At 47.4% G+C, this 27,637-nt stretch overlaps 2 protein-coding genes across 7 annotated transcripts in view; one reads left to right on the top strand and one right to left on the bottom strand.

Annotated features, from left to right (window-relative positions):
* LOC106995352 (uncharacterized) overlaps window positions 1-15,428 on the top strand; it is a 30,466-nt gene extending 15,038 nt beyond the window's left edge. Inside the window, exons 3-4 of one of the 3 annotated variants that reach the window (XM_077997774.1) lie at window positions 13,508-13,655; window positions 15,170-15,428. The gene's annotated coding sequence lies outside the window, so the exon portion shown is untranslated. Of the gene's footprint in view, window positions 1-261; window positions 2,969-10,733; window positions 11,324-13,507; window positions 13,656-15,169 lie in introns of those variants that run through there. The other 2 variants (XM_077997763.1, XM_015128378.3) reach the window with 2 other exon arrangements.
* LOC100427314 (protein RoBo-1-like) lies at window positions 13,423-26,076 on the bottom strand. Of its 4 annotated transcripts, XM_077997738.1 has the most exons (9): window positions 25,969-26,076; window positions 25,548-25,597; window positions 25,297-25,414; window positions 21,431-21,499; window positions 21,133-21,223; window positions 20,794-20,898; window positions 20,163-20,312; window positions 15,505-15,636; window positions 13,423-13,752 (listed from the first exon to the last, which is right to left on the bottom strand). In XM_077997738.1, exons 5-9 carry the CDS (start codon window positions 21,203-21,205, stop codon window positions 13,562-13,564), a joined length of 651 nt encoding a protein of 216 aa, XP_077853864.1. In that variant the 5' UTR covers window positions 21,206-21,223; window positions 21,431-21,499; window positions 25,297-25,414; window positions 25,548-25,597; window positions 25,969-26,076; the 3' UTR covers window positions 13,423-13,561. The 4 variants fall into 4 exon arrangements, with proteins under 4 accessions (XP_077853864.1, XP_014983843.1, XP_014983851.1 ...); XM_015128357.3 differs by lacking the exons at window positions 25,548-25,597; window positions 25,969-26,076 and having other exon boundaries at window positions 25,297-25,470; XM_015128365.3 differs by lacking the exons at window positions 25,548-25,597; window positions 25,969-26,076 and having other exon boundaries at window positions 20,794-20,895; window positions 25,297-25,456.
* Window positions 26,077-27,637: the final 1,561 nt, after the last annotated feature.

Here is a 27,637-nt window from a genome sequence, read left to right as displayed (position 1 = left end):
GTTGGAGAAAAGTTCATATAAAGTTTAGAAAATATGCCAATATGTGATTGACGTAGATTTTTAAAAGATTTAAGAATTTGGAAGTCCTGTGTTTGGAGGACACATTTCCAGCTCATTGCCTCTGCTACAGAGAGCCCTGTCAGGTGGATCACACCAGAGTGTGACTTGACTTATATCCTACTCCAGCCCAGTCTGTATGGGTAAAATGCTGAGTATAAGGAAGGAGGAGAGAGTGGACATCTCACTTACGGTTTCTTGCAGGTATTCGTGATGTAGCCGTTGAAATGAAGAGATGCATACAAGCAGACCTATGCAAAGAGACGATAACTTCTTATATGGGTTTTCCAATTGCTAACAAGAGTAGAAATTGCAAATCAGCCATCAGAAACGGGGCCAGAATCAGACCCCCATCTCCCATCTTCTTTGTTCTCTTCCTGGGGAGGGTACTTCATTGAGTTCTGGCAAGGGCCTAGCCACTTCCATTTATGAATTAAACCTGCATTTTTTTGTTTATGTATTCTTTCATGAGTGTTAATTTCTCCATAGTTACATTTAGTTGTTGGTTTATTTACTCATTCAGTGAGTTTACTTGTTGTGTATCCAGCCTTGCATAAAGTGGGTCAGGGTCGAAGCAAATCAGCTCTGGGTCTTGCCTTTAAGGTCCCAAAGCATTTAGAGAATGAGGACATGTGCAGTTCAAATGCTTAGAAAGCAATTTAAGAAGTACATAAAAGAGCAGAAGCGCTCTGCTTAAGGAGCCTGAGGGATTGGTTTGGTCATTGGGTAAAAGTAGAAGACTGTGGGTTTAAGGAAAGATTAGGATTTTAGATGGACTTTGAGGAGACCTTAACTATGTGGCAGCAGAAATACGGAGACATGGACACGGAGAGGTGGGCGGAGGCTAAGATGCAGTAGCTGAAATTAATGGTAGGAGGAGTGGGGGAGAGGAAAATGTCAGTAAATATATGGGCCTGGCTGGAAGCATCTTTCTGTGAGGGATGGAAAGTGCTGCCCTAGGTGAACAGGGTGGACTCACTGAGCTGAGGACAAGCCGGCTCTGTGATGGAAAACAGTTCCCTTCAATCCACCAGAGAGATGATCAAAAGCCAAGGTCCCTGGTTCTCACTGCTGACTACTGTTTGTTTGTTTGTTTGTTTGTTTGTTTTAAGACGGAGTCTCACTCCGTCGCCCAGGCTGGAGTGCAGTGGCGCAATCTCGGCTCACCGCAAGCTCTGCCTCCCAGGTCAAGCGATTCTCCTGCTTCAGCCTCCCAAGTGGCTGGAACTACAGGCACGTGCCACCACTCCCAGCTAATTTTTTGTGTTTTTATTAGAGATGGGGTTTCACCATGTTAGCCAGGATGGTCTTGATCTCCTGACCTCGTGATCCGCCCGCCTCGACCTCCCAAATTGCTGGGATTACAGGTGTGAGCCGCCGTGTCCGGTCCACGGCTGACTACTTATTACAGAATCATCCAGGAGCTTTAAATGAGAGTGCTCATCCCAGGCCCACTGCCAGAAATTCAGATTCAGCTGATCTGGGGTGAGCCTGGCCTTGCTCCCACATTTTTGTCCTTTGTGTTGTTTTAAATGCCCCCTAACCAGGGTGATTTTAATTTTCAGCTACTTTTTTTTTTTTTTTTTACTATTTTTTTAAATAACTGAAGTATGAGTAAAAGGCCATAATTTATTTTACCCAAAGTGAAAGACCTCCAGTTAAAGCCAACCGACTATAGCATGTAAAACAGAAGATTGTTTAAATGATATCAAATGTCAGTTGATATAAAGTTTGAAAAATTGCAAGTACTCTTCTTTAACTTTAGATTAGTTGTGTAATACAAGAACACTAACCAAATTAATGGCTTTTGTTCTCAAAGGACTTCCTAATTTATGGAGAAATGTCATCATGACCCCAAAAATCAAACTCATGGCATAAGTACATTTTAATCTTTTATATCTCTCAAAGAAAAAATTTCAGCTAAATGTGATTATATTTGTTTCTCTCATGACAACTTGTACTCCAGATATATGAAGTCAAATATCAGGATTTATTGGAATTTTAAAACAAGAGGCAAATGCTTTTATTCATAGCTTTGTTCTCCTGAAAATTTTTACTCTCAGTTTTCTCAAACAGACTCTATGAAAAGTGTCATGGATAGAGTTTTTTAAAATCCTTGAGTTTATATGTGTCAGTGCCTTAAATCGCCACCAGTTTGTGGAATAATTAGAAGACAATGAATTTAATGAACGTGTGTTCTTTGCCAATGCTCGTTGGATGAATCATGGAAAAGTTTTACAAAGATTTACTATACTATTAATTCCAATTCACGATTTTCTTCAAACAGAAGGAATACTTGCCAAACATTTAATAATCAAAGACCACAATAGGCAATGTAATTTATGTTTTTTCATTGATGTTACATTTCACACATGAGCTGAAATTTAGCCTCCAGTCAAAGGAAAAGCTTATTTGTAAACTTGGTAAAAAGATATGACAATTATATTGAAATGGAAACTTTTTACAAGACAAACAATAATGATTTCACACACTTTTAACTTTTTTTTTTTTTTTTGAGACAGAGTCTCTCTCTATCATCCAGGCTAGAGTTCAGTGGCACCATCTCAGCTCACTGCAACCTCTGCCTCATGAGTTCTAGCAATTCTCCTGCCTCAGCCTCCCAAGTAGCTGGGATTATAGGTGCCTGCCACCACATCCGGCTAATTTTTGTATTTTTTTAGTAGAGACAGGGTTTCACCGTTTTGGCCATGCTGGTCTTGAACTCCTGACCTCAAGTGATCCACCCACCTCAGTCTCCCCGAGGGCTGGGATTACAGGCGTGAGCCACCGCACACTCTTTTAGTTTTTTAACATTCTAATAGGCAGAAGATTTTGATTGTCATCAACATTGTTATGTAAAGTGGCTGTAAAAACTATAAAAACATTAAAACATTCTGTTGGTGTTTATAAATTTAGAGTTGATTTTCAATTTTTGTGATAACTGTTTTATTATGTTCGTAATACTGAGTGGACACAGAGTTAATGAAGTTACTTAATTTGGATGAATTTAGTTTTGAAATTGATATAAAGTGAGAGTTCACTTTCCATGAAATCAGGAGAGTGATATCACCAAGATGACAGAGTAGGACATACCAGCCTTCATTCCCCTTGCTGCCCTGCACCGCCCAAAAAATAGGTATCCACAAATCAAAATGGCACTGACAGGTCTCAAAGACCCTGTGTTAGTCTGTTCTTGCATTGCTATAAAGAACTACCTGAGACTAATTTATAAAAAAGAAGTTTAATCGGCTCATGGTCCTGCAGGCTGTACAGGAAGCATGGCTGGGGGGCCTCAGGAAACTTTCAATCATGGTGGAAGGTGAAGGGGAAGCAGGCATGTCTTTCATGACTGGAGCAGGAGGAGGAGAGCAAATGGGAAGGTGCTACACATTTTTAAACAAACAGATCTCATGAGAACTCAGCCACTATCATGAGAACAACAACAAGGGAGAAATCCACCCCTACAATCCAGTCACCTCACACCAGGCCCCTCCTCATACTGAAAAATACAATCATCCTTTCTCAACAGTCCCCCAAGTCTTAACTCATTTCAGGATTAACTCAAAAGTCCACAATCCAAAGTCTTATCTGAGACAAGAAATTTCCTTCCACCTATGAGCCTGTAATATCCAAAAACAATTAGTTACTTCCAAGATACAATGGGGTACAGGCATTAGCTAAAAACTCTCACTCCAAAAGGGAGAAATTGGCCAAAACAAAGGGACTACAGTCTACACAAGTGCTCCCTCACTGGTAATTAAGAAGAAATTCTATCTTTATTTATTGTCCCTTTTTTCTCACATTCCACATCAAGCCCATTAAAAAATCCTGTTGTATCTACTTTCAGAGTATCTTTAGAATTCTACTTTTTTTTTTTTTGCCTTTCCCACTGCCACCACCTCGATCCAAGCCTCATCTCTCACTGTAGTATTGCCATAGCCCTTCTGTTCTCCCAGCTTCCAGCCTTAGTCCCCTAGAGCCTACTCTCATCTCAGCAACCAGGGTCATGTCATGTAATGTACTTGCCTCTGCTCAAAATACAACCAGAGTCATGTCATATGACGTACTTGCCTCTGCTCAAAATCCTCCAGTGTCACCCACCTCACTCAGAGAAAATGCCAAAGCCAGAACAATGTGGGCCTGCTGTTCGTTTCCTAGTGTTCTGCTGCTTGCTCACCTTCTTGGTTATCCTCCTACTCATCTTCTTGTTCTTCTTCTTGCTCACCTCCTTGCTGTTCTGCATGCTTTCTGTTCTTGCTTACCCTCCTTTCTCACCTTATTTTCCTCCTTGCTCACCTCCTTGCTTACTCCCTTACTCTCCTTACTTATCTCCTTGCTTACCTCCTTACTTTCCTTGCACACCTCCTTGCTCACTCTTATTGCTTACCTCCTTGCGTGTTCTCCTGGATCACCTCCTTGCCTAACTCACTGTTCTTTTCCTTGCTCACCTTCCATTTTCACCTCCTTGTTCTCCTCCTTACTCACCTCCTTGCTTGTCTCCTTACTCTTTTGCTCACTCTTCTTTCTCTCCTCTTTGCTCACCTTCATCCTCTTCTTCTTGCTGTCCTCCATGCTCTCCTCCTTGCTTACTCTCTTTGCTCTTTTCCTTACTCGCCTCCCAGCTGTCCTCCTTGCTCACTACATTCCAGCCCCAGTTGATCTTTTTGTCATTCCTTGAGCAGCCACACTCCCACTCAAAGGCTTTGTACCGACTTGTTCCTCTTCCTGAATCGCTCTTCCCCTACATATCCATGAGATTTCTTCCTTTTCTCTCTCCTACCCCTTCTTCAGGCATTCACTAAAAAGTCACCCTTTCAGTGAGACCTTCCATGATCACTCTACTGAAAATATTAACTCCATCTTCCAACAGGCTTTCATATTTCCTTCCCTACTTTATGTTTTCTTCTTAGCATCACACAACCTAACATTATACTTATCTAATTTACCACCCATCTGCCCAACTGGAATGAAAGCTGTGCAAAGACAGGGATGTTCTTCTGCTTTGCTCACTGTCTTATCCCCAGCACTAGAATAGGACCCGCCATATAGCATGAGCTCAAGAATATTGGTTGCATTGATGGATGAATGCATGAAAAGGTGGATGGATGAATAAACAATGGAAACAAAAACTTGACTTAATTAGTAGCTACATCATGAATGAATGACCACAAGATGGAGACATTCATTAATAAAATCTTATCCCTCCGTTTTGTTGTTTATCTGCCTCTTCCCGCCTGTATTTGTGTGTCTTGTTTACCTCAGTTTACCTCAGTTTCCCTCTATCTGTTCATATCTGTCTGGGGCATGTGTGTGTCTTTTCTTCCCTTTTTTATTTTGCGTCATTTCTTGTAGACTTGGTTATATCATATTCTTTCTCTGTCCATGTAGTCTGCATTTGGCAATACAAAATAAAAGTTAGCACTTAAATTTATTTTGCCCAGGTTAAGGATGCGTCCAGGAGACAGGTCTGTACTTTTCTCCAAAGATGATTGTGACGGCTTCAATATTTAAAGGGGAAAAGACAGACACTGGGGAAAGTGGAAAAAAATTTTTAAAGTGTGGGTCAATAGGAGGCAGGCAGTGGCATGCTTCTGAGTCTTTGATAAACCCTTCACATGTGAGAAGTAGGTAGAGGAATAGTCACTTATGCATTCATCTGACTCAATCTGCATTTTTATATAATATAAAATAAACATAAGGCAGAATGTTGGGGGGATCAGACCCAACACCAGGTCATGGGGGTGACAAACTCTGGTCGAGTCAACAGATTGAGAAAAAGACAGTTTGAGAAGTAAAGTGGGACCAGGGGGCCATCGCGGTTGTGGAGGCTGTGAAGGCCCCAAGCTCCAGGAGCGCACGCTGTTTATTGGTAATCCAACAAAGATTGTGGAGGCTGTGAAGGCCCCAAGCTCCAGGAGCCCACGCTGTTTATTGGTAATCCAACAAAGATTGTGGAGGCTGTGAAGGCCCGAGCTCCAGGAGCACACGCTGTTTACTGGTAATCCAACAAAGATTGTGGAGGCTGTGAAGGCCCCGGGCTCCAGGAGCCCACGCTGTTTATTGGTAATCCAACAAAGATTGTGGAGGCTGTGAAGGCCCCAGGCTCCAGGAGCGCACGCTGTTTATTGGTAATCCAACAAAGATTGTGGAGGCTGTGAAGGCCCCGGGCTCCAGGAGCCCATGCTGTTTATTGGTAATCCAACAAAGATTGTGGAGGCTGTGAAGGCCCGAGCTCCAGGAGCGCACGCTGTTTATTGGTAATCCAACAAAGAAACAGGTGGTGAGAATGTGGAGGTCGAAAGGGCGTGTTGCATCAAGCACATGATTCACGGCTGTGATGGTTTAGCATGTGCTCTGCTACTTGAGATAATGGAGAGCAGGTTCTTTTAACTCAAGATACAATCGATCCTGGGAGAGTAAGGAGCAAGGAGCCAGCAAGTCTAGATGCATTCCAGAGCCATGAGCCCTGGATTCTATCCAAGCCGTGAGGGATTTTATGCCCTGGGCTTAGATTATGGTGCATCAGGGCAGCCTTCCACCCTTTAGCACAGAGCTTGGTGTTCCAAAGACCTCAAGGGGTTTTAGATCCTGGATCCCGGACATGTTCCAAGGCTCTTTTATGTTATGCCAGATATGCAAGCCCTGCCTCAGCGTCTCCCAACACTCAGCTTTTCCCAACACAGAGGAAGAAATCTGATAGGCATTTGTCTCAGGTGAGCAGAGAAATGACTTTGAACTCTGCCCTTTGTCCCATACCTGTGAAGATATGCTGTCAATTTACATGGTCAGGGTGAAATTCTGCAGAACTATTTTAGGGTGAAGGAATTTCCTAATGTACAAATTGTGAAGGAGGTATGTAGCTTTTTTTTTTTTTTTTTTTTTTTTTTTTTTTTTTTTGATCTTTGAGGCTGTCGTATTTAGGAACAAAATGGGAAACAGATCTGCCTGATGTGGTTCCCAGCTTGACGTTTCACTTTTGTTTAGAGCCTGGAGTCCTGAGATTTATTTTCCTTTCACAGTTCCCATGTCAAAGCTGGACATGGATGTTGGACATGGATTTGCTAGAGTGGAGGCAAGAGGCACAGATACCAAAGGACCTTTGGGGCTGAGTGTTGGGTGGGTCATCTACACAAATTTGAAAGGGGGCAGGCCTGAGGTTGGGAGAGCACCATGCTTTTGTCTTAGAGACCTGACCTCTGAGAAGGATCATCACTGACCCGAACTGGGGTCTGCCCACCCAGCTGGGAATGTGTATACCCACCAGATATACACATTGAGGTTTGCAGCAGTGAAAAGGAAGGCAGTTATTTGCAGAGCACCAAGCAAGGAGGACCAGGAAGCTAATGCTTAAATCCTGACCTCCCAGGTGGCTTGCAGGTAATGGTTTTTAAAAGCAGGGTAGACCAGCGCAGTGGCTCATGCCTGTAATCCCAGCACTTTGGGAGGCCAAGGTAGGCGGATCACCTGAGGCCAGGAGTTTGAGACCAGCCTGACCACCATGGAGAAACCCTGTCCCTACTAAAAATACAAAATCAGCTGGATGCGGTGGTGGCACCTGTAATCCCAGCTACTCAGGAGGCTGAGGCAGGAAATCACTTGAACCTGGGAGGCAGAGGTTGTGGTGAGCCAAGGTCTCACCACTGCACTCCACCCTGGGCAACAAGAGTGAAACACCATCAAAAAAAAAAAAAAAAAAAAAGCAGGGGTAAATTTCAGGAAAGCTACACACAAAGTTGTACATCAATCCTGGAAGTTACACATTGGTTCTGACCTAAACAGGTGGGATATCTTGAAGTGGAGCTTACAGGTCAGGGTAGATTCAAAGATTTTCTGATTTGCAATTGGTTAGAGAGCTTTGTTTAAAAAACAAAAAAGAATATTAGCAAAAAAGACTGTTAGCTCTGGCTTATGGGTATGACCTTCTCCAGGCCCCTCAGAAAGAAATTTTTAATGGCAATCAGAGTTCAGTCCTCAGTTCTCCCTTATCTGAGGTCTGTGTGTCCTCGGTTCCATTTTGTGGGGATACAGGTTTCTGAAAAATAGCTCAGGAACATATGTTATGATATTAGGTTTAATTTCTATAGGGAGCCAAACATCTTCTGGCTCTAGTTTCTTTGGCTGTTGTTTAAAACGACTATTACCTTCTTGCTTATCAAATCGTTCATTCACTTTTCTAAGCTAGCTAGGTGCCTGGAATTTTCCTTGAAGGTACTCGAGAATTTCTTTTATGTCCATGCCTGGGGGACTCACAGACCTCTAAGAGGGGTCCCTGCTCTGTCTCAGGATCCAAGAGCCACAGCAATGAAGAGCCAGAAATGAGCTGCGGTCATCAGCCTCTGTGTGTGGAAAGTGAAGAATAGCCTCTACCTGAGATTACGACAGGCACAATCGTTCCTCCCTTCATCAATTTAAGCCCCTGAAGCACGCTGCATTATGTTCAGTTACCTAAAGCAATGGTCTACATTATATTTCATACTCTTTTCTGCAGGAGACAACAGAAGATTGGTTCTGCATTTTTGTCAAATTTCTTGTAGGGTCAAGTGCAGTGTGGCTCACACCTGTTACCCCAATGTGTTGGGAGGCTGAGCAGGAGGATCACTTGAGGCCAGGAGTTTGAGACCAGCCTGGGCAACATAGAGACACCCTGTCTCTACAAAAAAAAAAAAAAAAATTTTAAGATTAGTCAGGTATCATGGCATGTGCCTGAAATCCTAGCTACTTCGGAGCCTGAGACAGGAAGATCATTTGAGCCCAGGAATTCGAGTTTACAGTGAGCTATGATTGTACCACTGCACTCCAGCCTAAGCAACAGAGTGAGACCCTGTCTTTAAAAAAAAAAAAAATCTGGTAGGACATCATCCATAATGTTCAGAGTTCCATATAAAAAGATTCCTATAATAAATCTCTCTCAAAGATTTGTTCTGTTGATGATCTAATGTGCTTTGTGTGTGCTAATTCCCTCTCAAAGACAGCCACAGCCATAAATGAGTTTTCTGGTACAGTGGCCCTCCCCTTCACCCATCCTATAACACAGCTTTGTAATATTTTCCTTAGCATGACAGTTCCAATAGTCCTCATTTATAGATACCTTTTGTTGACAAAAAAAAAAAAAAAAAGCATTTGAAGAGATTTTATTCCGAGTCAAATGTGAGGACCATGACTCATGATGCAATTTCAGGAGGTCCTGAGAACACGTGCCCAAGGTGTGTGGGTTACAACTTCATTTTACGTATTTTAAGGAGACCTAAGACATCAATCAATACATGTGATGTATACATTGATTCGGTCCTAAATGGTGGAACAACTCAAGGTTCACTCTGTTGCTGCACTGGTGGATTCAAAGATTTTCGGATTGGCAGTTGGTTGAAAGAGTTAGGTTATTAATCTAAAGACCTGGAATCAATAGAAAGGCATGTCTAGGTTAACATAAGGGGTTGTGGAGACCAAGGTTCTCATTATGTACAGAAAGCCTCAAAGGTGGCTGCCCTTGGAGGCAAGAGGTGGCAAATGTTTCCTGTTCAGGCCATTAGAACCTGCCAGATACCCAGGCTCAGCAGAAGACCTGGAAAGGGAAAGGGATTCTCTAAAGAATGTAAATTTGCCCCACAAGAGACAACTTTGCAGGGACATTTCAAAATACATCAAAGAAATTTACTTTGGGGTAAAATGCTTCGATTTCCTTCAGGGCCTGCTATCTGTCATGTGATGCTATGCTGGAGACAGGTGGAAATTTGGTATCTTATTGCTACAGAGTCTGTTTTGTCAGTATTAAGATCTCTGTTTTAATGTTTTGTTGTTGTTGTTTGTTTTGAGACGGAGTCTTGCTTTGTCACCAGGCTGGAGTGTAGTGGCCCAATATCGGTTCACTGAAACCTCCGCCTCCCGGGTTCAAGCGGGAACCTGCCTCAGCCTCCTGAGTAGCTGGGATTACAGGCGTGCGTCTCCACACCCGGCCAATTTTTGTATTTTTAGTAGAGACAGGGTTTCTCCATGTTGGCCAGGCTGGTCTCAAACTCCTGACCTCAGGTGATCCACCTGCCTCAGCCTCCCAAAGTGCTGGGATTACAGGCGTGAACCACTGTGGCCAGCCATCTCTGTTTTAATGTTAATGCTGCTTAGCTGGGTCTGAATTCCAAAGACAGGAGAGTATAATGAGGCACGTCGTACACTCCCTTCTCATCCTGGCCTGAACTAGTTTTTCAGGTTTCTTTGGAATCCCCTTGGCCAAGAGGAGGGGTGTATTTAGTTGGTTGAGGGGGTTAGAATTTTATTTTTGGTTTACACTTTCATTGTAAGAATTGTAAAAAAAAAAAAAAAAAAAAAAAAAAAAAATTTAAAAACTATTTATTTGTTTGCAAACAGATGGGTTTTGTGGTGGCTAAATACTATCTTCAAAATAAGTCCATATCCTTATCCCCAGAACCTTTGAATGTCATTTTATGTATTTGTTTATTTATTTATTTATTTATTTATCCTACTTATTTATTTAGTTTTGAGGTGGCGTCTCCCTCTGTCACCCAGGGTGGGGCAAGGCTGCGATCTCAGCTCTGGGTGCAACCTCTGCCTCCTGGGCTCAAGTGTCTTCCCACCTCAGCCTCCCAGGTAGCTGGGACAACAGGTGCATGCCACCACACCTGGCTAATTTTTGTGGGGTTTTTTGTTTTGTTTTGTTGTAGAGACGGAGTCTCACCATGTTGCCCGGGCTGGTCTGAAACTCCTGGGCTAAAGTAATGTCCCCAACTCGACCTCCCAAAGTGCGGAGATGACAAGCTTGAGCCACTGCGCCCGGTCTGAGCATCACCCTGAGCGCCATTTTATATCGTAAAAGAGACTTTGCAGATGGATGAAGGACCTGGAGATGGGAAAATGTTCCCAGAGGATCTGGGTGGGCCTAGTGTAATCACAGGAGTTCTCCTGAGAGAGGAAGGAGGAGTTAGGGTCTTGTGAGTGGAGTGATGTACTTTGAAGACGGAGGAGGGAGGTACAAGCCGAGCAGTACAAGTGGCCACTAGAAGCTGAAAAACACAATGAAATGGATTTTCCCCTCAGAGTCTCCAGAGAAAACAGCCCTGCTGACGTCAGCTCAGTGCAATTCTTTTCAGACTCGAGCCTCCAGAACAAGGAATGACATTGTTTTCTAAGCCACTACTTTTGTGGTAATTTGTTATGGCAGCAATTGAAAACTGATACAGGTTATTTAAAAAATGAATAAAGAATTGTTACCAAGTCTAAATTTCTACAAGTAATAAACTGGGCAGCTTGATTATTTCACCTCCAGAGAGATTGGATTCAAATCTCAACTCCACTATTTACTAGTTGGACAAGTTAGTAACCTCTTTGTGCCTCAGTTTCCTCATCTATAAAATGGGAATAAAATAGTACAGTACTTCCATTATGGGGCTTTTGTGAGGATCAACTGAGTTAATACATGTAAAGCAGTTAGACCAGAGGCAGGTATGTAGTAATCCCTCAACAAATGTTAGAAAATGTTTGTCATTACTGAAATTCAACTTTCTTCTCGTGAGAAACAGAAGAAATTAATTCTTACTCATTGATAGGCAGAGTACTGCAAAGACCCATAGATCACCTCCCAGATCGACTCCGGACATGCAAAGCTGAACACAATGTGCAAATACTTGAAAGCTCCGTGTCTAAAACGCACATTCCTTGCTTTCTAATATTTCCATTGAAGAATAGCCTCACTGCCCCAAATGAGGTAAGACGGTTGGAATTTAGATGTTACCCTGAATCTGCCATTTCTGTTCTGGAAAAATCAGCAGAAGGAGTCAAAGCACTTCCCAGCAGGGGCGGCCATGCAGCCTTGATAACAGAGGCTAAAATAAGGTTCCCCTTTGATCCGGCTCAGAGCCCAAGGGAACTGGGTTTGTTCTGAACTGCTGACCAGTTTGAGCAAGCAGAAATCTTCACGTTCAGGCCAGGGAAGGAATAACTCACAAGTTTCAGGGTGTTACTTGAGACTGCGCCTCTTAGATGGCAACTGTCAAGAAAAGCCTTTGGGCTGGTCTCTGCCGTGTGGTCTGTGCCCCTCTCATTGCCGTTCAGATGGATTCTGCCGTGTGGTCTGTGCCCCTCCCATTGCAGTTCAGATGGATTCTGCCGTGTGGTCTATGCCCCTCCCATTGCAGTTCAGATGGATTCTGCCGTGTGGTCTGTGCCCCTCCCATTGCCCTTCAGATGGATTCTGCCGTGTGGTCTGTGCCCCTCCCATTGCCGTTCCGATGGATTCTACCGTGTGGTCTGTACTCCTCCCATTGCAGTTCAGATGGATTCTGCCGTGTGGTCTGTACTCCTCCCATTGCCGTTCAGATGGATTAGTTGGGACAGGCTAACAGGGGTACCCTAACCCCTCATATTTCAGAGAGTTAACATAGAAGTGTTTCTTTATTGCCCACATAATGGTCCACATTGGGCATTCATGGTTGGGACACTACTTCAGGTGGATCTCCTCCAAGTAGCAACTTAAGGACCAGTCTTCTCTATACTGAGTCTTAGCCCTCCTCAGACACAAAGTGCATCCCACACAGTCAACAGATGCAGAAAGGGCATAAAGGGTCATGTCTGGAAGGGTTCCATGGGCCAGGATACTGGAGAAGGGTGCTCACTTTGGCCCACATATAGCTCAAAAATTGCTGCGAGATGTGGTCCAGTCGTGTGCCAGGAATTTGGAGAATCAAAGGGTCTATTTGAGCCTACCACAGGGTTACTTAGTTGTGGGATCAGCACCACAAGAACATCATGCAAGTTTGAATCCTGTAAAAGCTTTTCCTCGCCTGGACCCCCTGCCTTTTCACAGGCATTTATGAAGTGTTGCTGTGGCTGCTGTGGTTCCAAACCCTGCCACGTGAGGACACAGCCCTCTTGGCTCTCCATGCATGCACCTCCATCTTTTAAACTTAGCATTTAAAACTACCTCACAGACCACCTCTGCCTGCATCCTTTATCCTGATACCCATCCATCCTTGAAAGCAGATGTATCCAGAGTATATGGCAAGAATTTCACACACAGGATCCTGAGGTCAGGGAAAGTCCATTACAGCTGTGACTTTACAATCTGTGGGAAAGGACCCTCTTGGGATGTGAATTGTTCACTCAAAATAATTTTCCCTGGCAATGGGCAGTTAAGGATCAAGAGTGGGAATTGAGAATATCAGGAAACAGGTGCATTCCAGGATGTGTGACTGAGGATATAGTTCGATTCACACCAAGATGGCAGCACAGGGATTCTTATAGATGCCATTCAGACTTCCTCTGAAATGTGCTATTTGGGTTGAAGAAAGAAGCCATTAGAAGGGTGAATAGGGTTTTTTAACCTCAAGAACAAACAAGTAATCACACACATACTTCTGGACGTATCAACCTTTTAATTCTCTGATATTGTGGGTAGGCAGTGCTGGGGGAGGGAGACATTCAAGGTCTCCAACTTCTTCAGGTTTATAGAAGTGCTTGGAAACGTTTGTAGATGGCCTTGGAAGTGCCTCAGAGATCAAATCAAGACTTTCAGCAGAAAGAGAGCAGTCAGAATTGATGAGATGATGGACATCAGCTGAGGGCTTCCATTACTGCTGCCTTCACAGTAGGTACGGATTTTTATGTAATTTATCGTCTCCACATCCTTCAAGTTGCAAGCAGTTTCAGTTGCACAACCCATACCAAATAATAATATGGTGTCATTAACTGCAAAGAGAAGGATCCAGAGGTTAGTCGTGTCTCCCCTCCTCACCCACATCCTCAGGTCAACCTATCTGCATCCCCTGTGGAAGAGAAGGGTGTGCAGAGTGCCCCAGAATCCCTGCCTTCTGCCTTCTGCATGAGAGGCATCAACGGTGGCTCCAACTCCATCCAGGGACCAAGCCTTACTGCCTTCTGGTCCCAACATCTCTCCAGTTGAGGAGAGACCCCAAAGGGACCTTGCTGTCTCAGATGCATGACTGAGACTGGGGCCTTTGGGTCCTGACTAAGGAAGGGATCGTTGATGTAGGAAAAAAGCTAGAAAGAAGTCAGATCTCATGTATTTTGCTAAAATACTTCAGTGGTACCTGTCCTCCTCCTTACCTTTGCTTCCTTTGGGGAAACCACAGTGAAATATTGCAGATCTCTCTCAAGATTGTGGCTCTTCTCCCCAGGGCTCTGAGTTTCTTGGGAGATTAGTACTGTGAAATCTCATTGCATGTCTGTGCTATCCACATGGTAAGAGGGAGTAGAGAGACTGCCCACTATCAACAGCTCCAACCCTTTTCTGTATCCTACCAGACATCATATTTTTCTCAGTCATCTCAACATATCCAGACAAAGGGCCCTTCACCTGCGAGTACCAGACCCTCCTTCAAGATCTTCCTCCCTTCCCCTCCAAAGAAAGCATAACTCGTCTCTTTTCCCACTAAATTCTCTCTCCTGTCATTTAATCAGCTCGTAAAACACCACCAATTCCAGAAAACCTCTTCCAAATGGATCAGAAGAGAACTGACAGTACCTCCATCCAGCTGTACAATCTAGAAAGAGATTATGGTCGAATGGCATATGTGCCCTTCACCACAAATATACTTCTTCCCTACTCAGGAAAATTACAAATCTTTCTATAGATTTCAGAACGACACCATGCAAAAAGTAAATGCTTAATCGTGGGGTTTGGTAATGGTAATAACGGTAGTGATGATAATAACTGGAACTGAGGTGCCATCACCCCCTTCATTGCCAATGAGCCAAGAGCTCATTTCAGGACATCATAGTGATACATGTCCCCCTCAAGCCTCAGTCCTAGCTATGGGAAGCAATTATGTTCTCTCCTCCCCTCTCTTCCTTTTTCTTTTTTCTCCTTCCAGATGTCTCCCTCCAAACCTTAGAGGGATAACCAAGCATCTGGCCCTGTAGCACACCTTGCTGTGTGTACCAGTCAGCCTCTCAAATAATCCCCAGTGGTTCCCATCTTCTGGTATTTGTGCACTGGCATAGACCTCTCCCAGGCTGTCAGTCTTGATCTGTGTGTGACCAAGAGTGGAAGTGAGGATGTGTCACTTCTGAGATTCGATTATTAAAAACTATAGTCTCTCTCTCTCTTGCTCTCTCTCTCTCTCATCGCTTGTTCTGGGAGAAGCCAGCTGATGTGTCCAGATGACTCTCAGGCACCTATGAAGATCATAGGAGACGAACAGAGACCTGCCAACAACCATGTGAACCAGCTTGAAAGCAAACCCTTCATCCAAACGACCACAGACCCTGCTGATACCTTAATGTCCACCTCATGAAAGACCGTGAGCCAGGACCATCCAGCTATGCCACATCCAGATTCCTGACACACAAAAACTGTAAAATAACCCTTTGTTGTTTTCAGCTGTAAATTTGGGAGTAACTAGTTATCCAGCAATAATTGGCTAATACACTACGCCCGTTAGGAAAGTGAACACCAAATGCTTGGGTAAATATCGATACCTGTGCCTGTAAAGTTAAGACACTTCGTCTCTTCCCCTTTACAGGCGAGGTCACTTGGTTGGCAGGTAGCACCTTGCGCATTGTAGCAGGCAGGACAGGTAATGCCATTGGGATCTGAGGACTTCCGAGCCACTGATTGAAGAGAGAAAAAAAATGTATCTTAAGAAATAGGCAGATAAAAGAGTTCATTATTTATCCCCAAGATCATGGTTATTCTATGATTTCTACACACACACACATATACACACACATACACACACACACAATTACAACTAGGATGGCATGGGGAGGAGGGAGGAGGATTGTAGGTATTAGATGTTTCCATGTAAAGTAATGAAAAACATTTATTAGGAATTCAGTGTTATTTTCCCTTTTCATGAATCACCCCCTCTCTGCCCTGACCGGAGAAAAATATTTAAATAATGGTAGAGAAGATAATCTGTGGTCTAAAAAGATACGATTGAAGGAGTGAGGAATTAAATAGATGAGGAAGGACAAGTCTTTCAGCTGGAATTGAAGAGAAAACTATTTAAATCGAAAGACTCACATTTAGAGAAAATCCCCAAACGAATCCCTGCCACCCACCATCACTCAGTCTCCCCCACCGCCACTCACTCTCCCCCACCGTCACTCACTCTCCCCCACCGTCACTCAGTCCCCCCCACCGCCACTCACTCTCCCCCACCGCCACTCACTCTCCCCCACCATCACTCAGTCCCCCCCACCGCCACTCACTCTCCCCCACCGCCACTCAGTCTCCCCCACCGCCACTCACTCTCCCCCACTCTCACTCAGTCTCCCCCACCGCCATTCACTCTCCCCCACTCTCACTCAGTCTCCCCCACCATCACTCACTCTACCCTACCGTCACTCACTCTCCCCCACTCTCACTCAGTCTCCCCCACTCTCAGTCTCCCCCACCGCCACTCACTCTCCCCCACCGCCACTCACTCTCCCCCACCGCCAATCACTCTCCCCCACTGCCACTCACTCTCCCCCACCGCCACTCACTCTCCCCCACTCTCAGTCTCCCCCACTCTCACTCACTCTCCCCCACCATCACTCACTCTCCCCCACCGTCACTCACTCTCCCCCACTCTCACTCAGTCTCCCCCACTCTCACTCACTCTCCCCCACCGCCACTCACTCTCCCCCACCGCCACTCAGTCTCCCCCACCGCCACTCACTCTCCCCCACTCTCACTCAGTCTCCCCCACCGCCATTCACTCTCCCCCACTCTCACTCAGTCTCCCCCACCGCCACTCACTCTCCCCCACCGCCACTCACTCTCCCCCACTCTCACTCAGTCTCCCCCACCGCCACTCACTCTCCCCCACTCTCACTCAGTCTCCCCCACCGCCACTCACTCTCCCCCACCGCCACTCACTCTCCCCCACTCTCACTCACTCTCCCCCACTCTCACTCAGTCTCCCCCACTGCCACTCACTCTCCCCCACCATCACTCAGTCTCCCCCACCGCCACTCACTCTCCCCCACCATCACTCAGTCTCCCCCACCGCCACTCACTATCCCCCACTCTCACTCAGTCTCCCCCACCGCCATTCACTCTCCCCCACTCTCACTCAGTCTCCCCCACCGCCACTCACTCTCCCCCACTGCCACTCACTCTCCCCCACCGCCACTCAGTCTCCCCCACTCTCACTCACTCTCCCCCACCATCACTCACTCTCCCCCACCGTCACTCACTCTCCCCCACTCTCACTCAGTCTCCCCCACTCTCACTCACTCTCCCCCACCGCCACTCACTCTCCCCCACCGCCACTCAGTCTCCCCCACCGCCACTCACTCTCCCCCACTCTCACTCAGTCTCCCCCACCGCCATTCACTCTCCCCCACTCTCACTCAGTCTCCCCCACCGCCACTCACTCTCCCCCACCGCCACTCACTCTCCCCCACCGCCACTCACTCTCCCCCACCGCCACTCACTCTCCCCCACTCTCACTCACTCTCCCCCACTCTCACTCAGTCTCCCCCACCGCCACTCACTCTCCCCCACCGCCACTCACTCTCCCCCACCGCCACTCACTCTCCCCCACTCTCACTCTCCCCCACTCTCACTCAGTCTCCCCCACTGCCACTCACTCTCCCCCACCATCACTCAGTCTCCCCCACCGCCACTCACTCTCCCCCACCATCACTCAGTCTCCCCCACCGCCACTCACTCTCCCCCACCGCCACTCACTCTCCCCCACTCTCAGTCTCCCCCACCGCCACTCACTCTCCCCCACCGCCACTCACTCTTCCCCACTCTCACTCAGTCTCCCCCACCGCCACTCACTCTCCCCCACTCTCACTCAGTCTCCCCCACCGCCACTCACTCTCCCCCACTCTCACTCAGTCTCCCCCACCGCCACTCACTCTCCCCCACCGCCACTCACTCTCCCCCACCGCCACTCACTCTCCCCCACTCTCACTCACTCTCCCCCACTCTCACTCAGTCTCCCCCACCGCCACTCACTCTCCCCCACCGCCACTCACTCTCCCCCACTCTCACTCAGTCTCCCCCACCGCCACTCACTCTCCCCCACCATCACTCAGTCTCCCCCACCGCCACTCACTCTCACTCACTCTCCCCCACTCTCACTCACTCTCCCCCACTCTCACTCAGTCTCCCCCACCGCCACTCACTCTCCCCCAGCGCCACTCACTCTCCCCCGCTCTCACTCACTCTCCCCCGCTCTCACTCAGTCTCCCCCACCGCCACTCACTCTCCCCCACCGCCACTCACTCTCCCCCACCGCCAATCACTCTCCCCCACTGCCACTCACTCTCCCCCACCGCCACTCACTCTCCCCCACCGCCATTCACTCTCCCCCACTCTCACTCAGTCTCCCCCACCGCCACTCACTCTCCCCCACCGCCACTCACTCTCCCCCACCGCCACTCACTCTCCCCCACTCTCAGTCTCCCCCACCGCCACTCACTCTCCCCCACTCTCACTCACTCTCCCCCACTCTCACTCAGTCTCCCCCACCGCCACTCACTCTCCCCCACCGCCACTCACTCTCCCCCACTCTCACTCACTCTCCCCCACTCTCACTCAGTCTCCCCCACTGCCACTCACTCTCCCCCACCATCACTCAGTCTCCCCCACCGCCACTCACTATCCCCCACTCTCACTCAGTCTCCCCCACCGCCATTCACTCTCCCCCACTCTCACTCAGTCTCCCCCACCGCCACTCACTCTCCCCCACTGCCACTCACTCTCCCCCACCGCCACTCACTCTCCCCCACTCTCAGTCTCCCCCACTCTCACTCACTCTCCCCCACCATCACTCACTCTCCCCCACCGTCACTCACTCTCCCCCACTCTCACTCAGTCTCCCCCACTCTCACTCACTCTCCCCCACCGCCACTCACTCTCCCCCACCGCCACTCAGTCTCCCCCACCGCCACTCACTCTCCCCCACTCTCACTCAGTCTCCCCCACCGCCATTCACTCTCCCCCACTCTCACTCAGTCTCCCCCACCGCCACTCACTCTCCCCCACCGCCACTCACTCTCCCCCACTCTCAGTCTCCCCCACCGCCACTCACTCTCCCCCACCGCCACTCATTCTCCCCCACTCTCACTCACTCTCCCCCACTCTCACTCAGTCTCCCCCACCGCCACTCACTCTCCCCCACCGCCACTCACTCTCCCCCACCGCCACTCACTCTCCCCCACTCTCACTCACTCTCCCCCACTCTCACTCAGTCTCCCCCACTGCCACTCACTCTCCCCCACCATCACTCAGTCTCCCCCACCGCCACTCACTCTCCCCCACCATCACTCAGTCTCCCCCACCGCCACTCACTATCCCCCACTCTCACTCAGTCTCCCCCACCGCCATTCACTCTCCCCCACTCTCACTCAGTCTCCCCCACCGCCACTCACTCTCCCCCACCGCCACTCACTCTCCCCCACCGCCACTCACTCTCCCCCACCGCCACTCACTCTCCCCCACTCTCACTCAGTCTCCCCCACCGCCACTCACTCTCCCCCACCGCCACTCACTCTCCCCCACCGCCACTCACTCTCCCCCACTCTCACTCACTCTCCCCCACTCTCACTCAGTCTCCCCCACCGCCACTCACTCTCCCCCACCGCCACTCACTCTCCCCCACTCTCACTCAGTCTCCCCCACCGCCACTCACTCTCCCCCACCATCACTCAGTCTCCCCCACCGCCACTCACTCTCCCCCACTCTCACTCACTCTCCCCCACTCTCACTCACTCTCCCCCACTCTCACTCAGTCTCCCCCACCGCCACTCACTCTCCCCCAGCGCCACTCACTCTCCCCCGCTCTCACTCACTCTCCCCCACTCTCACTCAGTCTCCCCCACCGCCACTCACTCTCCCCCACCATCACTCAGTCTCCCCCACCGCCACTCACTCTCCCCCACCGCCACTCACTCTCCCCCACCGCCACTCACTCTCCCCCACTCTCACTCAGTCTCCCATGCAGAGAGAGACTGGTGTCTATCCGTGGTGCTCCACAGGAAGAAGGACAAGCAATTGGCAAGCAACGTCAGTGGGTATCTCAGAAGCAGAAAGATGGGTTGTGGACTGGTTCTTAGAAGGCAGAGGCTAAAATCGATGGACTGGGAGCAGGAGGAGGAAGGGAGGGAGAGCACAGAGCTGAGCTGGTCCTCACCTTGGAAGTCTGCTTTGTTACACTTTTCAGCTTGGCAGCATTGATAGCCATACCCATATGTGTGGTTAACCCCCAGTGTCGCCGAGAAGGCCCGTGGCTCACACTTGCTTGAAGAACAGCCTTTCTGCAGGATAGTATAGGGCTGCTGCCCTGCACAGAACCAAACCCCAAGAATTTTCTCTCTGCGCCAGAGGCAGTGAGGCCCAGTGGGCAGCCAGTATTAAAGGATTGCAGGCCCCCACTCCATGTGTCTTTAGTCTTTCCTCTTCTGCGAAAGACTGCTTTTGCATTGGTCCATTCCATAGAATAAACCAACAGAGGGACAATATGTTAGAATTTGCTAAAAAGGGAGTGTCAGGCCTCAACGGTCCCCACGAGATTGTATAGGAGCCAGGATCACCTATACCTTTCCCTGAATACCCAGTGTTCACACAGTGCCCCATCCCTGCCACCACACTCTCCTAGCCCCATCCTGGCAGGACATTATTTTAGGAAGAAAGGATAAAAAAGATGATGCATAAAGGAATGAGGAGATACATCAAGTTTCTGAACAAAGTAACCCCCTCACACTAAGCACCTCCTTTGTCTGCCCTGAGTATCCAGCAGCTCGGGCAGGGTGGCTGGGGCCTACCTGTCATATTAAATTCACTCTTTTTGCTGAAGCAGCCATGAGAGGAATCACAAGTTTTCTCCTCGTCACACTGTTGATCACATTGTACACATTTGTAACTCTCTTCTAAAAGGAAATAAATATTGTTCAAAAAATAATTCAAGAATGAAAACTGTCAAGTCAGAGTTGATGTTTTCAATAGCGAGAGATCCCTGGGAATCAAAGTCACATGAAACCTGGTCCCTGTGGGGCTGGATGGGTCCTTGGAGGCCCACACGGTCCACAGTTGCTCCCTAAGGGACTTATTGCTATCCTCACCCTTCAGATCTTTGGGAGAAAGGGGCATTTGTTCATTCTTACCCACAGTGCTGGCAACGAAAGCAGCGAGGACACAGACGGTGAGGAGACTCTTTAGGCTGGAGGACAGGGACATAATGGCTCCTCTGATACGCTGCAGAAGACCCAGGTGAGAATGAAGGAGTCAAGGACATGGGCCCAGGCTCCTACTATAGCATGTGCTAGAAAGGTCTGGGCTGTGGCATCTCAAAGCAAGCACTCCATTAGCTAAGGACACACATTTCTCAGTTTTGAAGTCACCTTCCCACAAAGAGCCAGCCACCCTGACACGGGTATTAGCACCCACACTGGCAATGCTCACCTTCAAGTATTTCAGATCTTCTTGTGAAGGGACTGCCTCTGAGATGGAGAGGAAGGCAACTGTCCTCACCTAGAGAGGAATGGAGACTTGGAAAAGGAGCAAAATCCTGAAGATGAGCTCTCCCTACCCCTTTCTTTCACTTACTTTTATAGCACTCTAATTCAAGTGGCCTAATGATTACGCACTACAGATCAATATCATCTTGACACAAAACCAAGTGCAGTAAATTGCACTGGTCTAGGCACTGGATACTGTGAGAACAACTGTTCCTGACCCTCTGATCTCCTAATAGAAAACTCTCTGGGGAAAAAGATTGTTGTGAGTTTAGCAACTAAGTTTTGAAAAGAAAAAGAATTCAGAACAGCTTGTAATTCAGAACCACCCGGTCATATGTTCTTCAACAACCATTTTAATGTTGGGTCTCGCACAAGCATTTATCGAGCATCCAGCTCCAGAAACAGAGACACAAAAGGCAAGGCAGTTGTAGCAGAGATTTCATTGACTGAACTAGACATTGCTGTGGAAGACTGCAAATAATAAATCTCTCCTAGAATTAAGTGTCAGGGGTGGGGGGGAACTGCCTCTCTTTCAAAGAAACAGCATGCTTCCTTTTTCGAATAATATGAAGTATGAACTCTTAGATAAAAGAGTTTTTGGCCATCAGGAAGTTCAGAGTTGTATTTTATGCCAAACCATGATTTCTCTAATTGCTTCTTCCTGTTCTTCTTGTATGTTGCTCTGTTCATCTTTTTGAAGACAACTGGTCACCATTCAAGGGGCAGTGGAGATATTAGTAGGAAGCCCATCTGTGAAAGAACAAGACCTGGGAGAAAGTGGGAGAAAGTGGTCCTCATGGCAGGGGGTGACAGGGGTACTTCACAACACCTCTGGGCCTCTGTTTTGTGAGTTGTAAAGAAGAGTCCAAAGTCTCCCTGGGTTCTGTGGGGATTAAAGAGATGGTATGTCTCTGGCTTGTAGCTGATATTGTCCAGCTGTTCCTCAATGCTAATTCCAAGATCTCCTTCTCATGAGATCTATCCCTTCCTTTCTCCTCCCAGAATCAACTCTTATGGCATGCTTGTATTTCTCCAGATGAGGAACTGGGAATCTCCCTCTACCCCATTTTCCTTCTCCCTCTGTCTTTATTTTCTTGCTGATCTATTGTGAGGGCATAAACTCTATCCCAGTCTACTTGTTTGAAATGGGAGACAAGGGAGATAAGATAAACACCTTTATAAGCAAACTTTGAGAATTTCTTATTACAACATATGTCATTCTTCATTGGTATCTATGGACAAGTTGATATATCTAGCCATAAAAGGCAATAAACCCTCCTGCCAGGCACTGAAATCCTGATTGCATAGTCTGAAAGTTCAGGATGTTGTGGTTATTCTCTACAGTGGGCAGGCAGGAGCCTCCTGGGGTCTCCTTCGGCTGAGTGTCGAAGAAGAAGGTGTCAGGCCTGCAGGAGAGGAGAGACAGGGCTGTCCAGTGCCTTGGAGGCCAAGGCGTGGGGGAGCAGGAGAGCGAAGGAGAAGGTGTCAGGCCTGCAGGAGAGGAGAAACAGGGCTGTCCGGGTGCCTTGGAGGCCAAGGCATGGAGGAGCAGGAGAGGGACAGGCCCAGGACAGGTGTAGAGGTCAGCAGGGCCTCGCTGGAATCTCTGCCAAGGCACAGCACGATGCCGAGAAGTGAGGCAGCAAACATAGCAGGTTCTTGTTTATTGAACAAAGTCGATAAAGAGTTGCAGAGGAGACCGAAACATGAGCTCAGAGAAGGCCAGAGGACCCACCAACCCCTCAGGCGTGGTTAGGGTAGAAGATGCCCTTCAAAACTGGTGGGAAGTGCCAGCTTCCATTCCAGACAGAACTCCGCTCAGTTCAAAACTGGTGGGAAGTGCCAGCTTCCATTCCAGACAGAACTCCGCTCAGTTCAAAACTGGTGGGAAGTGCCAGCTTCCATTCCAGACAGAACTCCGCTCAGTTCAAAACTGGTGGGAAGTGCCAGCTTCCATTCCAGACAGAACTCCGCTCAGTTCAAAACTTGTGGGAAGTGCCAGCTTCCATTCCAGACAGAACTCCGCTCAGTTCAAAACTGGTGGGAAGTGCCAGCTTCCATTCCAGACAGAACTCTGCTCAGTTCAAAACTGGTGGGAAGTGCCAGCTTCCATTCCAGACAGAACTCCGCTCAGGCCCCACAAAACGACAGAGCCAGGACTTGCTAGACAGATTCTGGCATTCCTTCTACACATTCTGTCATCAATTCTCCTTTCAAAGAAGATGTGTGGACTTCCCCAACCTAGGAAGGAATCCCAGACTCCCTGCCTTGTGGAATTTCATAAGCCATCTCCCCCACCACCAGCCTGTCCCACCCCACCTGCCTTGAAACTCATCTTGCAGGGGTTGGAGGAAAAGCCTGCAAAACTCCTGCAATAACATGATGTGACGACTCAGCAGGCGTCAGGGCCCCACCGCTTTCACCGCGTGTCCTTCTTGAAGGCAGGTTTCCAGGAAATGGCAAAGATTTATTTTATACTCTGAAATTCAGGTTTCATTTTCTATAACCTTAAACCAACCCAGACAGAGACAAATACATATGATACCCAACCAAGAACAACCTGCAACCTCATTCCAACTTCCTCCTGTTCAGCCTCCATCATAACCTCAAGCTAACAGATAAAAATGTTGTCTCTTGCTTTCTTTAAAAAGAGGGAAAAGATCATTTTGCGGTGAGAATAGGCTTTGGAGTGAGTCCTGTCTCTGACTCTGCCACAGAGCACTGTGTGAACCTGGACACACTGTTCCACTCGTCTGAGCCTTGGTTTCAGGAATGTGCAGGGAAGATGGCAGTGCCTACTTCTCAGGATGGAAATGGAGACAGTATGTTTGTGACATGCCTGTTGCAGTGCAGGCACATAGCAGTGGACCTCCCTTGTCCATATTAGCAACATGTGCAAAAATAGGCAAGAGTTTGTGGTTGGTGGAACAAGGTCAGTGGGGCCAGTCAACTTGTTGCAATGCTCTGCATGTGCCAACGTGGAAGTGAACATCTGCTAGCAACAATGTAAGGCATGTGCACATCTTGCATTTTTCCTCCACTACCTCACCTGAGGAGACGTCTCACGGGGTGACTGGATGTCCAGAAGCCCCCAGAGGCTTGGACCCCCAGATCGGAGACCCCCCACAAAGTCCTTAGTATAGTTGTACAGAAAGAAGGATAGCATCTTCATTTTTACTACCTTCTATCTGAAACGTAGGCTTTCCTTCCATGATAAATGGAGCCCACAAACCACAGCAAATCTACCCACCAGTAGTCATCATCGAGGTTTCTTATGACGTGGCGTCTGCAGATGTCTGAACGTATTCTTTGCCTTCATCAGCTGCTCTAGGCTATTTCCTTATCAGTCCCACTGACAGGTCCTGCTATCTGGTACTATCTCACATGTTAGGGGAATTTATGACCGTATTTTAGTGTAATGATAATCCCGTGTGATTAAATTTGTTTAATGAGAAGAGGTTCTTGGATCCACACCCTGCCATATTCCCATGGCAGACATGGTTTCTACCCCACTTCTGAAAACAGCAAAATCAGCATCTCCCTCCCAGAACAGTGCTCTGTCCCCGCCCATGCAGAAAGCATGGCCCACGCTATACATTTTATGATTCTTTCCTTGGCCCATTAAACCTCTCCCCTTTTTCCTAATGATACTTACCCATGAACTCTGACCAGCTGAGGTGGCTAGAAATAAGGATAGTTTCTGGCAGAGGAATTTCAGGCCAGGAAGCCACACTTACAGTGTAGTCTTGGTTAAAATTTTGTAAGTTAAGTCCAACTACCCGCTGCAATGCAATGATGCTGGATGCCTACCTGGGCTGGCTGTCAGCGTGGGCTGGAGCCTGAAGGGCAGGCTGGGGTCCGTGAGGAGGGATAGTCAGGCAGAAGGAACTATTTTGCCACTGCTGGTAGAAATCCAGGGTCTGCATCTCTTATGTCACATGGAGAATAGAATGTAACAGTTATTAAATTTGGGACCGCCCACCTCTGTGCCAACTTCCTACTTCCCCAAGCAGGTCCTCAGCAAACTGTCTGTGGCCCAGGGAGCACAGACCTGGGCTTACCTGTTGTTACTGTGGCAAAGCTGCCAGCGGCCCACCTGGGAACACCATTCCTGCAGAAACACAGAAGAGAGTCCAAGACACTTATCGTGCACACGGGGATTCACTGTCTATCACCTCCCACACCTTCCGGCTTCAGAACCATCCCACAGATCTCCTTGCGAGCATCCCACTCTCTCAGGGCAGCTGAGATCATTCTTGGAACCAGAAACAACATTCTGCTCCATGTTCCAGATGAAAGCACTCCCCAGGGGAGCACCATGGCCACCCTCCCGTCAGCCCAGCTGCTGGGCTCAGTTCTGAGAGTGGCACACTCCCTGTTCTCCCAGTCAGACAAAGATTGTCTTCTGGACCAAATTCTACTTCAGGCTCTCAGCTCTCTTCTCAACTAGGCCCTGATTTTTGGGCTTCCATGTGGTTCTACCTTGTCCAATTTTAGCAAGAATCCTGCGATTCTGGGTGGGTGAAGGGTACTGAGAGTAGGATGCAGGAGCTGGGAGTGTAGAGACAGAAGAGCCAGGCCCAGGTGGAGTGCCCTGGGGGCCTGCAGAATGCCTGGCCCTGCCTCCACTGTCCTCACCAGCCTGCCATTCTAGCCTTTATTATGTTATAACCCCTGGCATAGCATAGGAGACCTCATCTGAAGGTCTGAACAACTGCCAGTTATCCTCATCAATTGAAACCCAAGTATCCAAGTATCAGCAGGTCACAGGCAGGCCAAGGCAGGAAGCAGTTTCACTCTGGAGAGGTTTCATTTTTACTTACCAACTGCAAGTCTTCTGTAAGAACTATTTGTCTAGCCCTTTGACCATTCATGTATTAATATCTTAACATTTTTTCCTTAACATTTTATGACAGTCATACATATATATAAAACTTGTGTATATGAACTTACATATGTATATAAAACATGTATGTAAACATATACTATAACTTCTATATAAAGATATCCATTTTTATCACATTTATTGTTATTTGGTTCAAGGTCTATCATTTAACATTCAATTTGGGGGATCTTTGTTCTGGTTAAAATGCCATTAATTTTGATATAAGCAAATCTTGTAGCTTTTCCTACCTGTGAGCTCCATGGGATAAGATTTTCATCTGCTTTGTTCACTCTTGCATCTTTAACACATGTGATGCTGATACTTACTAGGTGTTTGGTAATTTTTGTTGGTGAATGATTCTTCATCTAATAATGGCAATGTTCTATTATTTGAGGCTTTCTATGTAACTCTTCAAACATGGAAAACAACATGGAGTACTATGTGGTGATAGATTTCGACTTTATGGGCCACATTTATTGATTTTAGATTTTTAATAGAAATCCACTGTCAAAAAATTAACTGGGCATGGTGGCGGATGCCTGTAATCCCAGCTACCCAGGAGGCTGAGAATCGCTTGAACCCGGGAGGTGGAGGTTGCAGTGAGCCAAGGTCATGTCACAGAACTCCAGCCTGGACAAGAAGAGTGAAACTGTCGAAAGAAGAAAAGAAGGAAAGGGAAAGGGAAAGCAAAAGGAAGGAAAGGAAGGAAAAAGGAAAGGAAAGGAGAATCACCTGTCAAACCCCAAAGACTAATGAGCCGATGTGCCATAGTCAACATAAAGTTTTTATTTCAGCTAAAACCACTGAGAAGATGAACAGGTCATGTGGAATCTGCCACACTCCTCATCTCCTCAAATTCTGGAGCATCTTCTGTCCCTAGAAATGTGTGCAGGCAAGAGATTACAGGCTCGTTTTCTATTCATGATCACCCTCCCAAATGTAAAGCGATAGGCAACTATTCTACAGCTTCTCCTCAGTCGGCACAAAAAAGCACTTTCAAAATTCCATTTTCTGACCTGAAGCTTCACCAACTGGGTGTCCCCAATCTCTGAATTTTCACCTCCTCTAGACATTCCTGATTATTGTGTAGAAATAAAACATATTTGGCAGCTCGTGTACCCAACTTTTACACATGTGGTTAGACTAACAGAAGCATGTAAACTAAGCATTATTGGTTGTTATGACTGAATGTTGCCCCTAACAGTGTATACATTGAAGACCTAACCCCCAGTACCTTCGGATGTGACTGTACTTGTGTTACTGGAA

Source organism: Macaca mulatta, chromosome 1 (assembly GCF_049350105.2).
Source record: "Macaca mulatta isolate MMU2019108-1 chromosome 1, T2T-MMU8v2.0, whole genome shotgun sequence".
NCBI classification, from domain to species: domain Eukaryota; kingdom Metazoa; phylum Chordata; class Mammalia; order Primates; family Cercopithecidae; genus Macaca; species Macaca mulatta.
Note: the sequence above shows the minus strand (reverse complement) of the source record. Positions and strands in the feature narration are given on the sequence as shown.

Bases quoted from the DNA above. Each gene is read 5' to 3' on its own strand.
- LOC100427314 (XM_077997738.1), bottom strand. From the start codon at position 21,205: ATGTCCCTGTCCTCCAGCCTAAAGAGTCTCCTCACCGTCTGTGTCCTC. The intron at 20,899-21,132 runs GTAAGAATGAAC...ATTTCCTTTTAG, and splicing joins TTTCGTTGCCAGCACTGTGG to AAGAGAGTTACAAATGTGTA. The intron at 15,637-20,162 runs GTGAGGACCAGC...CTCTTCAATCAG, and splicing joins TAACAAAGCAGACTTCCAAG to TGGCTCGGAAGTCCTCAGAT.